Consider the following 19,901-nt stretch of genomic DNA (forward strand, 5'->3'; position numbering starts at 1 on the left):
TCAACTTGTTCAAATAAAATTCCATAGATTGACAAAATGTTTTCATGGTTGTGGTGATTTGGGGCAGGTGAGGGGATGGTAATGTGCGTGTTACAAATCAAATAGGCAGCTTTCATGCCAGCTGGAGTGTTCCAATTGATCTGACTCGGCTTTGTCAATATTAGTAGTTAATTACCAGTGTGTCATTATACTCTAATTACAGTGGTTTGAGGATATTGATTGTAAAAACAAAACTCCTGCCAAATGGTTTGGTCAAGTCTGTTGGTATTTTGGTAAACTGTACATGATTTCTGCAAATTCAAAATGGATGAGAAATTAAAGCTTTTCCAAAACTCGTTTTCCAAGTGTGGACTAGACTGCTTGGCTTTTCCTAGAAGTATTCTGTGGCTGTGCTGTCTGTTCCAAAACGCACATCTGTAATAAGGTGAGGCTATACTGTACTGTTTGAGAAGGGATATGGGTAAGAATCAGTTTGTCTGCCATGCTTCTTTAATTCCACTGGTTCTGCTGGACTAAATAGAGGGATTTAACAGAGAACCACAGGTGTTTAATGCTACAGCTGATTAGATTGTGTGTTTCTGTTAAGTGTGACGCTAACCCAACTCTTACCCCATTGTATCTGCATGTTCTCACCTGCTTCGTTCAAATGTGGGTTGAAAAAAGATCCCTGCCCTTCAGGGTGGGTTGTGTGGTGGTGTTGATGTGTATGGGATCAGTTAATGTAGTTTGGTGGAGCAGTGGTTACTCCTCAAACAATCACATCCGTAGACCCCTGGGGTCAATGTCTGTCTTTAGGTGCTGTGAAGCTCATGTGTGTTTTGGCATTTTTTCCTTGTAACTGTTTCTGCCCTTTTTAGCTGGGGCTCTCAAGGGATTCCAGAGTCACCATCCTTGGAGATAACCAGAAACTAACTGGACGCAGTCCTAGGCAGCTGGGTCTAGGTAAGTGGCATTGTGTGAGCATGGACTTGGACTAGATGACCTCCAGAGGTCCCTTCAGCTTTTCTATGGTTCTGTTTTTCTGGTTGGGAAAGATGTACAGAAGGGAAAAAACACAAAGCCACCCTCTCTTGAAGTCAGTTGCTGAAGAAGAGAGGAGTGTGGGAGCTAAAGAAGGAAAAATGTGTGAAGAGCCAGAACAAAGCGTGCGAGGAGTTGCAAAGCAGGTGAAGGTTGGAATGAGTAAAGGTTGGTGCTTTCTGTTCTGAGAGTACCTGACTTGTCTCTTTCAGGCGTTGTTTGGTGTCACTCATGATTCAATGAAATAATACCAAAGGTAGGAGGGAAAAGCAAGTGTGAAGGGAACTACTTTCCCAGTAGTGGCCATTTCCAGCCAGAGTGTTCCCAAGTTTGTTGTGGTTTATCTGCTTACACCACACAGCAGAGACCTCTCACAGGCACTTGTCTCCCCTTGAGTTTCTGTAAACCACTTGCCTCTACAGCCATCCACATTGCCAGGATTTCCACCTGCCTTCTCTCTGGTCCTGGAAGAACAAACCCTTCATTTGTCCTGAACCTGGTTGCCACCACCAGCCCCCAGTTTGTGTCTCCTGCTTACTGGCAGAGATACTGAGCTGTTGAATGTTTTTGCAGCTGGTGCATTTATGGAGAACTGGTGCTGGTGTGGGCACCAGCTTTGTGCAACTGCTTTTTGGGTTGTTCTGGAAGTTTCTGTTTGGGTTTCTTTCAGGGGCACAGCATCAACCTCAAGCTTCTCAAGCACTTTTTTCAGGCCCTTGAATTTTATTGACTAAGTGGGTCATTTTTTTTTTCTTTATTTTTTTTGCTTAGTGTCCCACACGCTTGCCCTCTCTATTTAACTTGCTTTCCTCCAGATTGAAAGACTGAAATAGGCAAAATGTTGAGATTGCACCTCTTCAGGAAGATTTGTTCACCTTTTCTCCCTTTGAGAGTGCACAAAATATTAACTGGTTTGATCAATCATTGTGTTAGTAGAGGGGGAATGTGATTGAAACCACACTTCAGTGAATCAATATTTATTACTCAACTAAATCAGTATTTTAGATTCTCTTGCAAGTGGATACAAGTGGTGGATTTTGATTTGATACAGCATAGCCATCTGAAATTAATATAAATGATTCTGAAGTTAATAACTTAGGATATTTGTCATATTGAAAACTGAACATGCATTTGTTTTTCTGAACAGCTGGTCTACATTACACTCTTTGGCCTTTTCTGGATCCAGGCTGCAATAGCCGGAAGTGCTTGCACTCTCTCCCTGAGAGCCAAAAGCCTGGGGTATTTGTCTGCCAGGTCAGGTTTACAGGACAGAAGTGTCGTACTGCACACATCCCAGTAGAAATCAGCCCATGTTACCTAATGGAAATAGGAGAAAAAGCAGTAAATTTTAGTTGGTAATCTCAAAAGCCAGGACTACTAATATTCTCTAAAAAACTGTGAATTTATCTGTTTTGTTTAACTTGTCATCTTGGGTATTTTTTTTAAGCCTGTTACTACAGGGCTAGTTGTTAGGTTGCAATGCAAGGCCTGACTTCAGTAAATATTGGTTAAAATAAAGCCCTTGGTACAAATATTAATTGTATTACAATAGTAGTCTTTACTGCTGAAACTGTGCTGCAGAAAAGTGCTTAAAACAGTTTGGGGTAAAAAAGGGTACTATGTTTTTATAGAAGTTTTTTTCATGTTGCCTTATAAGTCAGTGATGATAAGCAGAGTTCTGTGTAGTCATGAATTTGTGTTCACAAGTTCAAAGGCATTTAAAATGTTTTGCGTCAACATACTTTTGAACTGCTTTAGAAAATGCAGATCCTAGTCCTGGTTTGCCTCACTTCTAATATTGTGGAAAACAATTTCCACTTTGCAGTTGAGTGACCAATTGTGTATTGGTAAGAACAAAAGAGTTAAATGTGGGGGGAGAGTTGCTTCATGGCCTGACATGAAACCCAGAAATTCACCAATAGTCAATTACTTTATTTTTCTGGCAACCTGATTGGAATGGGAGAAACAAGAATTATACTTACAGAATTCCCTACCAGCCACTTTTTATCCCCTAAGAAGGCATCCAAATCTTTCAGTAGCTCAGGTGCTTTGTTGGTGAGAATATCATCAAATGCTTTTTTCTGGGGGAAGAAACAAACACAGAAATTCTCACCAATGTGTAAGCAGTTGGCAAAATTGAATTTTTGGGGTTTTCTCATTTAAGAATGTCATGGGTTAGCAAGCATAGTCTCGGAAGGGATGTCCTTGCTAAGGGGTGCTTACAGCTCCTCTATGACCTGACAGAACCTATCAGCTGGCCAGTTTGAATATGGACAATTCTCTAAGCCACTTAAAGTTGTGAACACCTCTGTGATCCACATTTAAGAACAGACAAACTCCCCCCCAAGCTCTCTCTCGTTTCCGGCGCTGGCACAGGTGGCTGCGGGCCCCGTGTGGGGGCCAGCGGGCCCAGCCAGGCCCTGCTTGGGCCAGGCTGGGCTGGGCCACGGCCATCCTGGAGCCATGGACCTGTTCCAGCCATGGAACCCCCCCCACTGCCTTGCCGTGGGCAGCCGGAGCGGCTCGGCTCCCCATGCCCTCTTCCAGTGCCAAGGCCAAGATTTCAGCTGAAGCTGCCCTGCTGTCTGGCAGAGGTCATGTAACCAACGATATTCCAGCTGCAAGGCTGAGCTGAGATTAACCCTTTTAGTGCTGTGAAGAGCTGAAAACCTGAGGGAAGAGAAAGAGGAGATGCTTAAAGCTGAAATTCTGTTGTGAAGCTATGATATATCAGAGTATCCTGCTGTAATTTCATGAAGGCATGGGGGGTGGAGTGTTCAACTTGTACTCGTAAGCAAAAGCACCTGCGCTGAGATAGGCAGATGCTGACACAGCTGTAATTTCATGAGAAGTTTGGACAGAGAGAGATGGAAGCGATGAGGACTTTTGCTCCAAATGGGAAAGGAGAAAACCTCAGTTCCTAGAGATGCTCCCAGAGATAGTCCTAACGATGAAGATGAGGAGGATCCTTTGCTCCCAGGGAAGGAAGGAGAAGGGCCTCTGTTCTTAGAGATGGAATGCTCCCAGAGATGGGTGAAGAGAACTTTTGTTCCTGAACGGCTCAACCTTAAATTTGTACCCCAGTAATTCAAGAGTGGACCCTCGAAAGCAGTTGTGGGAAAAGCTGCAAGTTGGGGAAGGGACTCACATGCGAGCAGAGAACCAACCCGGGCGGCTGGCTCGTTGTGATAATGTTTTCATAGCATGGGCAAGAAGAGGCTTCTCTTTCTAAATGGACTGAACAAGGTTATTATAAAAGTGGTAAACAGACAGAACATCTCAAGCGTTGTCTTTTTACATTGTCAGTGGGAGAAGGGAGAAAGGTGGGGGCAGGAGAAGAGTTCTGAAGGTGTGGTATGATTTTATTTTTTTCTTTTTCCTTCTTTTAGGTCTGTTAATAAACTTCTTTATATTCTTTCAAGTTTGGTACCTGCTTTGCATTTCTCCTAATTCTTATCTCACAGCAGATAAACAGTAATGAGTATTTTGGACCAAACCACTACGCTAAATTGGTGTTTCTGCCCGGTTACAAACCAAACTGGCTACAATGAAAAAGAAAGCTGAAATATGAAAAAGATTAATGTTAGATACCAAAACATGGCATTCATGGCCTGCTGAGCTGTGACTTAAAGCCAACTGCTCCCTTAATGAACACTGGAGTGCTCCTCGAGGCTGACGTGATGTCTGTGGTGATGCTGCTCCTTTTTCTGTGCTGACAGCCACCCAGCCATGTGGAGCCAGGAGCTCTGCCACAGATTCAGGAAGAATCCAGCTATAAAATATACTCCTAATGTCTAGTAGTTATTTTGGGGGGACCCTTTTGAATGTCACCTTTTCTAGTGTGTGGTCTCATGTTTCCAGAATCCCTTGTGCTCAGCATTTCCATGCTGTCAGTAAGATGGTGGACAGTTATCTTTGCTTATCAGCCCTTCTCATGTGAGATGTGGAACATGGGTTTTGAACTTTTTCTGGGGTTGGTTTATCTCTCAACTTTAATGTTCATGTTATTTTGCTTTTTTTTTGTCTCCACAGCAATAAGATTTGAGGCGACTGAAATGTGTTTTTAAAGGATGATCAAAAGGCTCGGGCCTTAGTATTTGTGTGTTAATGGCTGAAGCATGAGGTTATGGATGGTTGTGGTTCTCTACCAGCTGTTCCCCATAGCAGAAAGTATTTAAGCTGCTTTTTAAAAGGGCTAAGCTGTTTTCTTCGGAGTGGAAAACTGCTTCTGGTTTTCTCCTCTCACCTGCATGGAAACAATTAAGACTGCAGACTGCTGGAACCATCTGGTCAACTCATGTGGCACAATTTGTGCAGTTACTGTGCTTGGCCTAATTTTGGAGGAAGATAGGCTTGGGTAAATAAGCACTGGTGTACAGGAATGGAATTATTTCTACAGCTTTAATTGAGGTTAATGAAAAAATAAATTGGAAGAGTCAGAAACCTAAATGCAGGCTGAAATCAAACCAGTGTTTCTATGGACATGATTGAAGATTTGACATAATTTTCTTCTTTGTTAAGAGCTTAGTAACTGGATGAGGTGACTGCAAATATCAGCCAGGAGTTTGCAGTCCAGAAATCTGGTATCTGTGTCCTGGGTTGTAGTATTTCCTTTCTTTAAGGTAAGTGATCCCCTCCCCACTGTTTCACCCTGCAAAGAAAACCCCAAACTATTGTGTGGTCATGATGGTAGCAACCTTCCCCAACTACAGAAGTGCACAGCCAAACTGAGAAGCTGATGGGAACACTCTTCTGGAGTGGCAGAACCTGCTCATCTCAGCCCTGGAGCTCTGCTGTGGTGAGCGCAAAGCTCTTGCAATGCCAGCTGTGTTTTAGGGAATGTGGGGTGAAGGGAGAGTCTGTGCCTGGCACGGAGGGAGCTTCCATAGGCATCTTCCAGCTCTGCTCCCCTACTTTTCGTTGATTTCTCATTGCTACTGGTTAGACGGCATAACATTTCCTCTCACCATCTCCGGGGTGTGTGTTCCTGTGAGCACTGGTCAGGCCTGGGGAGGTGTTCTGACTTCAGTGTGTGTAACTGACTTAAACCTGGCCTGGTGAGACCATGAGATGCCACTTCGACCACAAGGTGGTGGCAGCGGACCCGGGAGGAGAGAGGGAGGACAGCGTTGGGAGAGTCTGGGAATGTGAAATTCCCGATCTTACTTGGCCCCAGCACATAACCTTGCATGCATACGTGCAGATGGGCACACAGGAGTTGGCTACCAGTTCTTCCCGTTTAAATTAATCATTGGTGACACGATCTGGGTCCTTTTTTGGAGAAGTGCTTGAGTACGAGCTGGGACACCCGCAGGAGTTACAGCAGGAGCTTCCCCATGGGCGAGCAGCAGTGCTGCCTCTGCACCAGCACATCAGCAGGAGTGTGGCTCTTCTGAAATGATTAAAACTCGTGAGTCACTTACCCTCCCCAAACGAGGAAACTTTAGGAAATCACTAGGAAATGTAAGTAATTCACACTTTTAAGTACTAAAGCTCCAAATATGCTTTCAGATTTCCCCCTGCAAGATTTCAGAGCAGTTTTGTATTGTTTCTTTATTATTAATGGCTTGGGGCACCATTTTTTACTCTGTGGTCTCTGCAATAAGATACACTAAATGATCAGAAATGCTACCTTTGAATAAATGGAAGGTGGCTGCACTGGCAGTTTACGGTGAGACCTGTTGTTAGACCTCCACTTCCCTAAGAGGGTGTGGTTATCTGCTCAGGTCAGAGCTGTGCAGAGCCATTGTAACGCTGGAGTGAACTTACCCACCGCCTTCTTCCCCCAGCAACTTATCTGTGTGCTTGCTTTTGGGATTCTGGTGAGAGGCACTGATGCCAAAAGAAACCCCAAATGCTGTAGGACAAGCCTGTGATGGTGTGTTAAAGTAGCCATGGCACCATAGCCTGCTGTCAGAAGCACTGCAGAGGACCAAGGTGGGCTGTGACATCTGAAGAGCACAGTGAGTGCTGTGCTACCTGCCCTGTTTAGCAGTGCCCACTGTCCTACACTGCTCTGCTGACTGACAAGCAGTTGTCCGTGGTAGCTGATGTTATTAAAGACTGATACTTATTGAACACCTAGAGGAAATCAAAATGCGGAAGCACTAAAGGATGGGATGGGGCTATTTATCTTATTGAGTTGGCAGAAAGATTTGAGCACAGGCTCCTTGTGACAAGAGAGAGGAATTCCACAATGCCAGCTGGGGTGGAAGTGTCTCATCTTTGCCCTTTTGAAGAGCAGTTTGGTGTAGGCACATCCTTGGTTCAAGCTGCACTAGTGAGGGGCAGCTCATGATGGACTCAGAGTTTCCACCAAGGGTGAAAACAACCTGGTGAAGGACGAGGTGGGACCAGCCTCAAGGAAGAACCACAGAGCTCCACGGGCCCAGCTTTGCTGATGGACCCAGTGGCTGACACCCGTCAGTGTCTCAAGAGGAGATGCTCAGATACAGGGTCATGGCTTACTTGCTGTCTTTGTTTAAATTAGTGATTGTCTTACTCTCACGTCCTGGTTTTTCTCTGCCCAAGGGAACAGCGTCATGAAATCATCGATGGTGTCCACAATGGCATCAGCTAAAGCCTGTTCCACAGGTGTCCGGCCTGCCAGACCTGTGGGAAGCAAGCATGTGAAGGGAGGTTAGAGACAGTGTCAGCAGCAGTTTTTGATGCCCCAAAGGTAAACTCTGGGAACATTTCCATAAAAATAAATATTCTCCAGGTCTTTTTGATGCTAACAACATGGATTTGACTCCTTGCATCCAGGTGCCATCTCATCTACCTTTGCTTTTTTCCTTCTCTGGCCTCTTACAGCCATCCAAAGCAGTGAGTTGTTCTATCCAGTACCTGAGCCCACAGCCTGAACATTGTTTCTTTACCCTCTCTGCTTTCCACCGTCCTGGCACATTCAGAGAGGGTCAGCACAAATTCCTTTCCTTTAATCTTTCCCCATCCCAGTTTTCAATGTCCTTCTCCATCTCATGGTCTTTACATTTTGGTCAATAAGTTCTCCAAAAGTGCACCTGTGAAAGTCTGCTTCTTTTTCCCTATACCGTCCTCATTCAGCCCCATTCAGAACATTTTCACCACCTTCCACTTACTTTTTATTCCTTCATTGTAATCAGGGACATCAGCCAAACTTTGTCTTGTTTACAAATCTGCTTTTCTCCCCTGTAGTTCTTTGGCTTTCCTGCAGTTCCCTTAATGGTTCTACTTTTTCTCCCTCACTTTCACTTCACAGACTTGTGTTTATGTTTCACCTTTGTGCAGGTTTGGATCACAAACTTCATGCCCTACCTCTGCCAGGTCATCTCCCTTACTGAAACTTTGTGTTTTTGAAGGTGAAGGTTGTGCCTCTCCTACTGGGCCTCAAGTTCTGTGATCCTTCAGCTAAAAGTTGTTGGTGTTGGGCACCTAAAAATGCCATTACTTAATTTTAAAGGATTAGTGACATGTTTGCTGACTTAGTGGCAGAACTAGCAAGTTTTCACAATGAACTTGAAAAGATATTTTTTTCCTTCCATGTGTGCTCTTTTTCCTGCTGTAGCTGACAGCATGAGTAATGCTGGAAAGAGCACAGCATGGTCTGACTGTGCTCCAGATCCCAAGCCTTTGTCACTGGTGCAAATCAATTGAAACAAGTCCGAACTTCAGACTGCAAAAGGAGCATGGCTCCAGGTCAGCCTCCCAACAGGAGCCAGGGAGGGAGGAATCTTGTGTGGAAGGCAGGCTTTCCTGCTGTTTTTCATCACCAGGTGGGCTTTCCTCATTCTCCTCTCTTGCAAGGAGTAAATTGTATCAAAGCTGGAGGAAATGGGCAGGAACAGAGTATTGCAGACATGCTTGAAAATACGCTGTGCTAGTGCCTTGAAGAATAATGCTGTGAACTTCTGCTTCTTTCCTCAGTTAGAAAATGGGAGATATTCTGAAAGGCAGGCTACATCCATTTGCTCACAGTGTAAAAAAGTAGGATAGTACTTGCTTCCCAGCCCCCCTCTTCAATTTGCTGATGTTTGGCATGCCATGGACACATCTGCCTTCAGCCAGACCAATTTTGCAGATGGTGTTGAATGAAAGCTTTTTGACCTAAAGCAAAGCCTGGCCACTCTCTTTGATTACTTGCATTGCTAAGTCTTATATCATTTTATCTAACTGGTTGTGTACTTCTACAGCGTATAAGTATTTGAAGATGCAAGTGATGTCACCATCTCCTCTAATCTCTCTGCCAGCCCAGAATTGTTGCCTAAATCTGCTTCAGAGTTCTCTGCCTGCTGTGATAATCTCTAATGCTTCCAAAACCTCCTCCTCCTGGTCATCTCTCTGGTTACCCCAGCAGCTCAAGGTTTAGCTTTAGGGGAAACTGCCCTGGCAGCCTTAGGGAAACCACAGGTATGTGCTTTCTGTCATGCAGAGACAGGTGAATAAAGTGTACTGGCTGGAGAAGTCAGCCCAAACCCCAGGCACTGGTTCCATTTTTGCCATGCTGGTGTTGACTTCTGCATGGTTAGGCTTGCCTATTACAGCTGGTGGTGGGGTCCGTGGCTGCGACCCAGGAAGAGATGACCGGTCCGGGGAGATGGTCCCGAAAGGAATCGCCTGCCCGAAGTCTGGTATCTTCCTCTCAGCTGCTGGCAGAGGAGCCCTTGCAGAAGCTATCAGCTCTTTAGTGATTATCAGCTCGTGATTTCAGCTCAGCTCTGCAGGGCTGCCTCTAAGGCCAAACCAGACCAGAGAGAGAGACGAGCAGACCCGTGTGGCTGGTTCCGCACGAAGGGAGCTTTATTGGGGGTTCCCTCCGGCGAAGGGGGGAGCCAGGGACGAGCTCTCCCCCTACAGAGGCGAACTGGTCTTTTATAGGGATACAGGGGATCAGCAAGGGGACCAATGGATTACAGAGGGTCTGGGATAGACCAGTGGGTTACAGAATGATCTGCATAGGGTCTCCCAAAGGATTGTGGGTCTACTTTCCCTCACCATGACTCAAAAGTCCTTTCCTTTCTAGGGAGTCCTGCTGGGCGATTGTGAAATCCTTTATCTCAGCAGACATCCCTCCAGGGCAGTGGCTGGGCATATCCCACACTTGCCAAGCTGTTGGTTTGTTTCTATTTTTACTGTGGATGTATTTTTACCTGAGCATTAAATGTGAGTTCAAAAGAGAGAAAGAAAATAGTCAAAGATACATTACCTGATTCTCTAGCAAGGTATCTTGCTATTGCCAGGCTCTGGTGAATGATAACTCCATCTACTTCCAGAATAGGGAGTTTGCCAAATGGGATAGCTTGGAGGACAAAGAAAAAACAACCAAAAGTTAAATCATAGTCATTAACAGTGGCAGTCTGTGACAGCTGTAGTTTTACCACTCAGAGGGTATGCATTGTTACAGCACTTAACAGTTTCACACTCTTTCTGTGGAGAAATGAATGGAATAAAAATAAAAGGGCTAAGGATGTAATCAGATTGCACTGCATGAAGGCAACTATAGCATAGAAACCAAGTGTTGCATTTCCTATTTCCTAGCTTTGTGCTGCAGAGGCCAAATGTGCTCCTATACATCCAGAGTTCTTTATATAAGGAAACTTTTCACAGAATATTAGTCTTTCCTTCTCTCTCCTGCTTTTTCCTCCCCAGGAAAGTGACTGCCAAGGTTAAGTAGAGTACTACTGAAGATTTTGTAGTGCAGGATCCGACTGGGGCATGAAGCTACGGATTGGGCAAAGACTGCAAGATGTTCTAAATTTACGGTTGTTTTAAACTCAGAAGCAGTGATTCAGAGAAGCATCTACATTTCAGAACTTACATCATGACAGGGTATTTCACTTGGCAGTCATCACTGAGACAAATATATCTTTCATACTGAACTACAAATGCTAAAAAGATACCCAAATTTAGCTGATGTGGCTTGCATTCAAAAAATTCAGTCAGTTATGGGGAAGAAGCCTCCAGACTTCAAGTATAGGGAAAGAAAAACTAAGCAGGTGTCATGGATATCTGCAAGGGAGTGTGAGATAAGAAATCAATCTTATTTTTCTGTTATTAATTTCGTAGTTACGTGGAAACTTGGACTGCTGTTTTGCTGTGTTTCAGAGAAGCTGCTGGCATGATATAAAATGGAACTGGAACCTTGGAGCAAAGCTTAATCTGGGCAAAACTGTCGTGTTTAGGGCAGTGAGAATCTGCTTGTGGGAACCTGGTGCTGTTCACTGAGGGAACTGTAAATGTCTGCATTTCCAAGGATGCTATCTCCAAGTACGTGACTGCAAGTGCTGATCATAGCTGAATGCTTTGTACCCGATTTTCATCTGCATTACACTTTATCTAGTTAACATTTATATCCATTTTAAGACTATCTTGTGATGTAAAAAGGTGATAGTGGAAAAGTGAGAACATTAGCCATTGGAAGCATGCAAGGTGCTTTCAAACCCAGGAGAACTGTCTTTACAGGGCAGCTGGAATGACACCTCTGGTCCATGAGGATTTGTAGTTCTTAGCAGAAAGGGGAAAATAATGAAACCTTAAGCATTTATAACTGTTTAGCAAGGCAACTTCATAAATGATGAGCACTGCCAGTTCCTCTGTGGTTTAGCATGCAGTGTGTGAATCACATTAAGTACGGGATCTTAGATGTTAAATCTTGATCTGCAACATGAATTCTGCAGTTGCACAAAACATCCAGGACTCCTCTGTGCCTTTTTTCTTTGTTTTTTTTTTCCTGTATCTGAACACAGCACTCATGATACCTTTTTTTTTTCCTTAAGTTCAGCACACTGGGAAGTGTGTGAAGTCAGTGTAAATTTGGATGCTGATGACTAGCAGAAGCAAGAGAGTTCAATGAGCATTAGCTGCTGTACCCCAGGGAGAAAGCAGGCTCTGCTGGTTGTTATTGAAGCAATAATAGACTTCTTGATTGCTTCTTGTGCAGAAGACTTCAAATGTTTATAATCCAGACAGCAGCAAGGTCACGGCAAGTCCATGTTTTGTTTTGTTGAGAATCATTGAGAGATGACAAGTTGTATCCCTGAATGTTTAACAGAAAAGCTCTCTGGCTATGAAAATGAGAAGAGCCTTGGTTCTGTGCTGTGGGTTGGTGGTGCAGAGTGCCCTGAGCATCACTGCTCCAAAGCAGCAGAGATGTTAACAGTGTTTGCTTATGTAAAGCACATCTTCCAGGCCAACACAAGTAGAGGAGATGAGAGCAGGTGTGACTGCTGGATGTGCCAGTGTGGTCAGCCTGCAGCCTGCTCCAGATCCTCCCAGACCACACAGGGATCTACAACAATGCCTGACAACAGGGGACAGCAAAAGTGCAGCCAGAGCAGGGATAATAGCTCCCCCCATGAAGGAGTTAAGCAGCCTCTTTTGGAGGCCCCGGTAGGAATGCTATGGGGTGATGCAGTTCTGGCAGGGTCAATATGACTAAGCCAGTCTGTGGCAATAGCTGTCAAAACACACTGTCACTCACTGCTCAGGTTGGGAAACTGTGAAACCGGGATTGCTTCATCCAGAAACCAACAGAGAGTTCTGCTGCTGTGTTTACATACAGTGGAAGAAGTCTATAAATCCCACCTTTGACTGATGTTTCACTTCGTGGGTCACTACGAGAAAAATTAAATCCAGTTTGTTTCTATGGACATTTTTGGGGGGTTGGTTGGTTGGTTGTTAAGAAATCCTTGATTACAACTAAAGGAGGGAAGCATCTTTCTGAACAGCTGAAGAACATGGTTTACAGTGTCAAAGTCAGCTGACTGGCAGAGTGGTAGTCATCTCTCATGCTCTGTTTCTAAGGAATCTGGTTGTTTCTAAATTTAAGGGAATTGCTATTCGTTCCTTGGAAACATGAGTAATGTCTACGAAGGTCTTCCTCCTCAGTGCTGAGCTACTTTCTTTAAGACCTGCTTATTCTTCTCTGAAAGAGAAACAGAGTTTGCAATTGGAAATCTACAACAGCAGCTTTGTTTTGTGTACATACAATTGCATGATTCCTAATACAATTATGAAATTAATAAATGAGAGCAGACTTCATTGTATGTGTCCCATAATGTCCAAAAGTATTTATGCTTTGATTTATAATGAGACTTGGGCTTTGTTAGTTAGGAGGCAGTAAATCTGTTGCTATCATTACTGAACAATGGACTCTATAAAGGATAAAAGATGGTAAATGATAGATGTTCCTTCCTTTCTTCTGTGTTCCAAATGCTATTTAATTTTTTCTTATCAAGAAGAGGGAAAAAAAAGGGATTTTATGTAAACATAGATTTTTTTTTTTTTCCCAGCTGATAGAGTGCATGTATCCAATTATACACTGGTTTTGTTGATTATTGAGTTAGTAAGCTGTAAATGAGTGCAATTCTAAGAGGTTTGAAGAAAGTACACATGTGCTGTGCAGATAATTTTAAAAAACTGCTGTTTCTTCTTAGATGCAGGGCATGCAATGCTTGAACACCAGAAAGCACAGCAGTTATTCAGGCTGCTTTACAGCTGAAGAAAATAACAAAGACTAGTCAAGGGGCAGAAAATATTTCTAGTGCATTTCCTTCATATTTAAGGACAAGGTATAATGGCTTATAAAGTTGTGTTTTCAATCTGGAAAAATTTAGGGAAAAAGACTCTTTTCCTTTGAAATGTTATCATCTAAAATTCATGTAATGGCCAAAATTTTTAGGAACCTGTTGTAAAGTATCTTTTAGCATTTTTAACTTAAAATAACAATTTTCCCAGGAGATTTTTTGTATATCTTACTTTGGCTGTTACGGGGAAGAATGCATTTTCTCTGAAAATTGGAATCTTCTTTTTCCAGCTGGGGAAGAGGGGGGTAGATTTGTGTCACACACCTCATCCCAAGGGAGGGTGTAAGGAGCCTTCACACTGGATGGTTGTTGGAGGTAAGGTTGGGGTTTGACAAGTGACTTTGATGTGGCCACTAGAAACTTTGCCTCTTGCAAAAACCACATCCAGGCCATATCCTCAGGGGCTCCATGCTACAACAGAAACCTGCCTGCACATGGATTTAAGTAGTGCTACCCTTAGGCTCATGGATATGGGCTTCTGTGGATTGCTTTGACCTCCTGGCCCAACTCTGCTCATTGACATGGTTGAGGAGATGCCCAAATGCCCCGTTGTATAAGCATGGTACTAAACTTGAAGTTTTCTCAGTTTTGATGAAAAGCATGGTTTGTGTGACTCCAGATAAGCAGAGCAGTTAAGTCAGTTTTTGCCAGGCTCCTGCTTCAGATAAGCAAGTGAAAAGCTGGCGTGTGAGAGATTATTCTTTGGGTAGAATCAAGGTCATGGGGGCAAAGCACAAACACCGTCCACTGGGGAGCAATTACAGCTGAGCAGTAATGCCAAAGTAGTGCAGGCTGGAAGGATGTGAGTGTCACTTTGCTGGTTTTTCTCTAACCCTGATCCTTTTGGGGGCTGCTTGGTACTTACGCCAGTTTAAACCCTTGTGTATCCATATGATGTCCTTTCCATGTTTTTCAAAACAATGTTGTCTTACAGTGTTTCCAACTCCCACTCAAAATAAATTTTGAGAAGGAAAAGCAGAAAAATCTATTGCTGTCGTCATGCAAACAGTGTAATTTCTCAGACATGCACAAAATATGACCTTTCCCATTTAGCTCCCGCTTGCTTTGCTGCTCATCTGAACTACAAAGCACTGTGAACGTGTTTGTTGGTTTCCAAATTTAGATTGAAAACTGACTGGAAAAAGAAACAGGGTTTTTAAAAAGCCTCTTTTTTGAATAACTAAACCCATAGTCTTCTTTAAGTTGAACTTTTATCAGCAAATTCTTGCTTTTCATATTATGTTGGTTATTTATTGGTTTTTTTGCATCTCATGCTGGAATGAAATCTGCACAGACCACACCTGCCATGAAGAAAACCTTGACAGAGGACAAGTCATCAGACTGATCTGCAGCCTCTCTTCTCATTTTAGGAAGATCTCACTAAAGTATCTGTGCAGTGTTTAGGAATTGGATTAAGTCCTTTTCATACTACTTCAGTTTTGGTTGGCTTTTGTGACTAGAACTGTGGTGTTTATAAAGGTCTCTGCTGGGTGCTGAGTAGGGGAGATGAGGCCTGATGTGTGTTAAAAGCAAGGACATCCCTCTAATTTATTTCCACCCCAGCAAGTCCCAAAGGGCTGTGACAACTGCTGGGGTCCTGCCATGCCTGTAGATTCTCACTGGTGTTCAGGCCTTCCCCCTGAACACAAGCTCCTCACTCGTCCTCCTGGCCACAACCCAGTGGATGGTGCTCCTGTGGGACTGTTCCTCTGTCAGGGACAGGGAGGGGAAACACAACAGAGCTGAGCACAGTTTTGTCCAAGCCTTGAATCCAGGCTGGTCAGCTGCTGGTGCTGTGCTGTGCTTCTCACCTCTCTTCTCCCCTGTGCAGATACCGCTCTTAACGTTCTCCTTCCCTTGCCTCTTTCTTCCATTTTCACTCAACTTCTTCATTATTCTTCTTCTGCTCATTTCTGTTCTGTCCCTCCAAAATGTTCCCCCATTTCCCCCGTGCTGACCTGCCCATGACTCATCCTGCCCATGTTGTAATTGTCCATGGTGTTGATGCAATGCAGCCTGTACTTAAGCACTTGATTATTGCTCAAAAGCTGAATAATTAATTGTTTGGTAATCAAGCTTAGATTGGCTCTATAATAAGGCAGCTGGATTAGTCAAATATAGGGGAAAATAAATGGCACAGTCATATTTCTTACTACAACATCTGTGTCAAAATAAGTTTGCCTTGCCTTTGCCTTGAAAACTGACTATAACTGCTTTTCCTATCCATTCATATTTAAATTGGATCGTGAGAAACAAATGTATTGAGATACTTTGCATCTTCTAATAAGAAATATATGAAATATGTTTGGGTTTTTTTTACAATGACAGAGGATCAAGGCACTTGGAAAATGGTAGGCCCAGAGCTGGAGGTACTTGGAATCTGAATCTTTTAGAAAAGGATAATGAGGAGGATGCTCTGATGTAATCTCAGCCCAGGTTCAGTGCTATTACAACTCATATTCTCCTTGGAAGTTCTTGCTAAGCCCTACTTTTTACCCAGAGATAGCTATGTACACACTTTAGCTAGAGCTACATAGCAGAAAGTCACTCAGGAAGCAGGGCAACTGCTCCCCTGAGGAATTTTTGTCTGTTGTCAGGTAAATCTTGAGAAACACCTGTTATCTTGGGAGTGTTTTCAGCACCATTAGTCCATCAGGTTTCCTAAGCACCTTTCAAGCACCATTCTGCACATCCTCAACAGTTCATGGGATGTTTACAGCCACCAGTACAGCAGAAGCCTCCTTTGCTATGATGATAAAGTCTGTGTTATTGTCTTGGCTTCAAGTTGCTTGAAGGAGACACAGATCAAAAGCTCTTGCTGCCTGCCAGCCTAATATCTAAGGTGATGGTAACTTAGTGCACAATTACAGGGGATTTTCTGCTGCATCATGACTTATGTCAGTGCAATGATGCTTTGTGTGAGGAGCCCATTGTGTGGAAATAGAGATCTTGTATGAGCTTATTGTAGATCTTGAATTGATTACCCTTTAAAGGGGGGCATGGGCAAGTCAGTCTGTTCAAAAGGAATTGTAAAGAATGAGTTTGTTTACTTGTTAAAATAATTATTCACTTATACAGAGTGAAGAGTTATGGAAAGCTGCTGCTTAATATTTGTCTGATTTTTAAAATTATGTGCTAAAGCAGGACAATGCTTATACACTGGCTTCCTTAAACCTGTTTTTATTATAAACTGCAGTCCTTGCCCAAAATCACCAACTGGAAAATTTGCCAGAGATGATCTGATTAGTGTCAGAAGGGAAAAAAAGAAATGCTGAGTTATAGAAATTTTAATTTCAGCATGTATAATCCAAATAACAGAAGTTCTTATTTTATAAAAGGCTTTCCTTGCATACACAACAACAGCACCATTAGGTGTAAACAAAATCAAGTGGGATGGTATTTCCAGGAGGGAGGATTTATTTATTTGCCTGAAGATACATTAGGATTGCAGCTTATTGGTGGCAGCCACATGAAAAATGCCAAAACAAACAACAAACCCCACCGCACTCTTTGGTTCAGGTCAAAAATTAAACTTGCAGCAGCTGCAAGTCTGCTTTCTAAATGGCCTTTCTGCACACTGATCTTTAGGCACAGATTTTCTTTTTTCCCATCAGTTTTACAGAACTAGGTCTTTCCTTCAGAATAATGCCAGTATTTCCTGGTTTATATGGTATGATGATTTGGCTGGCTTGGTATTTGTTGCAAAATCTTACTTTACTTTTGAGAAAACTATTGAAGCAAACTTATCCTCTCAGATCTCAGAGACCTGACTCCTTGTGCTCTTAGACAACCTTGAATTATTCAATTTGTTCCTTATTAGCTCAAGAAACATGAAGCGTTCTCTTGTCCAAGCTTCTTCCCTAAGTATTTTTTTTTGTTTATCTTGCTTCATCATACTTGAAGTTTTTAAAAAGAGGGACATCACATTGTGCTTGCAGACTGCAGTCAAAACTGGTTCCAGATCTTTCATAGGCAAGTGGGTAAAGGCAAATATGGTGTATGCAAGTGTGCATAGTGATTTGTCTGGTATTTCTTAATTTCACCTCAATATATAATTATGTAATTAGTTCAATTAATTGGACCAATTTTGGTGATTTTTGAGGGCTACAAAATAAGCTGTGTACTAAATTGCTATTACTTTAACTACTGGCACATCAAATGCAGCTGTAATTCTTTATCCTTTATCATTGCTAAACACTTACCACCCTTTGGTTTTCACCAGGATGAGACTGACTGGAGTCTATTCTTTTATTTCTCTTCTTTCTAAGGCAGACCCAGTTCAGCAGAAACAAGAGAGGGAAAAAAGCTTTATATAAAAGATCTGAATACAGATAAAAATGAGAGTGGTGCAGAAGAATTCTTAGCAGAGTGAACTATGCCTTTGTATATGCAATGGGTTGGATGGATCTCATTTCACATTTACTTTTTGAACACAGCAGTAGTTTAACTTTGCAGGCAAGCATCCTGATCCCTGGTGCATTTTCATCTTCAAAACACGTCTCTGTGGAAAAAGCTGAGGCACATTTTGAAAACTCAGGATTGCAGAGAATGTAAGGCTTGTTTTCCATAAGAGAAATGCTGTATGCAATACTCGTAGTGTGAAGGCACACAAAGCCTGTACAAACCTACTCCCTGTCCAGGAGACAACTGTTTCTTGTGTTGAGTCACAGCCTGCAAAGTCAGGGTTTAGGTGCCCTAGGGCAGACTGGGGCACTGGCTATTGGTCTTGTTGAACAGTTAAGGCTGCTTATTCCAAAGCCCTGTTGCTACCTTTGATTCAGTGTTTTGCTGAATGATTTGCCTGTGGGAGAACATTTTGTCTGGAAATACTGTGAGTAACCATGAGAAACACCTCACAAAGGAGGAGGAGGTAGTCATCAGCTAGGTGATCTCCAGACAATTTACTTAAGCAGCATTACACTTTTATGCACGGAAGAAACCTTTACTCTTGTTTTTGTTGTCTGTAATGCAGATGTCCGTGGTGGCAGACGGCACCATTACTTTGGTGCTAGAGCTAGGCTTCAGGGAGATTTGAAAAGCAGAAGTTTAGCCTGCTGCCATAAGATGTGACAGCACTTTCAGATATACACCAGACTGTTTCTGTGTAGGTGTATGTTTTCCTGGTCCATTAGCAGGGTACACTCCAGTTCCCATCCACTGACTGACTGGGTGTCTACAGATGCCTGAAATTCAAAGAACTCTTAGGCCAAAATAAATTTTGCACAGATGACTTCACAAATCTTAGAGTGGCAGCCCCCACATTTTACTAAACTTCTTATCTGCTGTGGAATTTCATCTAGGGATCAGTTACAGAGGCTGCTATGAAAAGCCATTATGCAGAGAAAATGAAAAATGTTAATTAACCCTTGGTAAGCCTGCTAGCAAACTCTTCAGAGCACAGAAAGGGAAACAAAAACATCCATTAATGCAGCCAATACAGTTATAAATTGTGTAGCTTAAGATTTCTAGGGTGTCTCTGCTCCCAGTGTTTTTGTGGTAATGGTGCTGCAGCTGGACATTCACTATAGTGAGCAAGTCCTGTATACATAAAGCTCCACTGGGAGGTTTGTGGAGTGAGCACTGAAGAAAAGCATAGGAAGAATTTTCCTGCATTGTTTCTTGTGCTGTTCAGAGACGGGGATCATCAACAATATTCAAAGAGTGATGCAATGCTTTTACCTTGTCTGATAGATCTGCTGTTAGAACATCTTGTCCTAGAATGTGAATGCCTCTGCACCCTTTAAGTGACTAATTATGCTTTGTCTTTTTAATTTGTCTTACTTAGAAATCAGTATACAAAACTCTACATAAACATATAGTTTGCTTATATGCTCAACTTTGTTTCAGGACAAAAGTGAGTGTGCATATGTGTGAATATGTGTGTAATTAAGTATGAAAAGCCTATGCAGAGCTTTCCTCAGGTCATCTGAATTCTTAATCTCACCTTTAGTTTCTACCCTGCTTCCCTGAGAATTGCAGTGAAAGAGAAATAAACTGTGCCACGTGGTCAACTGGCTTAAACTCTCCTACGGAAAAGGTTTCCAAAGGCAGTCATTCCTAGCTGAAAACATCCCAGTTCCACTGCTTCTTATTCCTCTCTGTGGATTTTTGCCAGTGTTTTCTAGGCTTGAGCACCACTGAAGGCTTCAATGGCCACTTGGATTACAGCTCTGTTTTGGGTGTTTATCATTCAAGTCACAGCAAACAGAAAAGACCAAACCTACAAAATTAGCACCCTGGAAAAATTTGGTAGCTTGCTGGCTGGGCTTACTAAATGGTGTGAAAGCTTATCAAGAAACATTGCTTCATTAACAGAAA

At 42.8% G+C, this 19,901-nt stretch overlaps 1 protein-coding gene across 4 annotated transcripts in view; it reads right to left on the bottom strand.

Annotated features, from left to right (window-relative positions):
- Positions 1 to 2,127: 2,127 nt before the first annotated feature.
- HPGDS (hematopoietic prostaglandin D synthase) overlaps positions 2,128 to 19,901 on the bottom strand; it is a 31,377-nt gene continuing 13,603 nt past the window's right edge. For 3 of the 4 annotated variants that reach the window (XM_082281348.1, XM_082281347.1, XM_082281349.1), the window contains exons 3-6: positions 10,205 to 10,297; positions 7,523 to 7,632; positions 3,003 to 3,101; positions 2,128 to 2,337 (exon numbers count right to left, since the gene is read on the bottom strand). In XM_082281348.1, coding sequence (XP_082137474.1) covers positions 2,173 to 2,337; positions 3,003 to 3,101; positions 7,523 to 7,632; positions 10,205 to 10,297 — 467 coding nt within the window. In that variant the 3' untranslated portion in view covers positions 2,128 to 2,172. The remainder of the gene's footprint in view (positions 2,338 to 3,002; positions 3,102 to 7,522; positions 7,633 to 10,204; positions 10,298 to 19,901) is intronic. The other variant, XM_082281350.1, reaches the window with a different exon arrangement.

This window comes from Coloeus monedula (genome assembly GCF_965178545.1).
Source record: "Coloeus monedula genome assembly, chromosome: 5".
In the NCBI taxonomy this organism is placed as follows: Eukaryota; Metazoa; Chordata; class Aves; order Passeriformes; family Corvidae; genus Coloeus; species Coloeus monedula.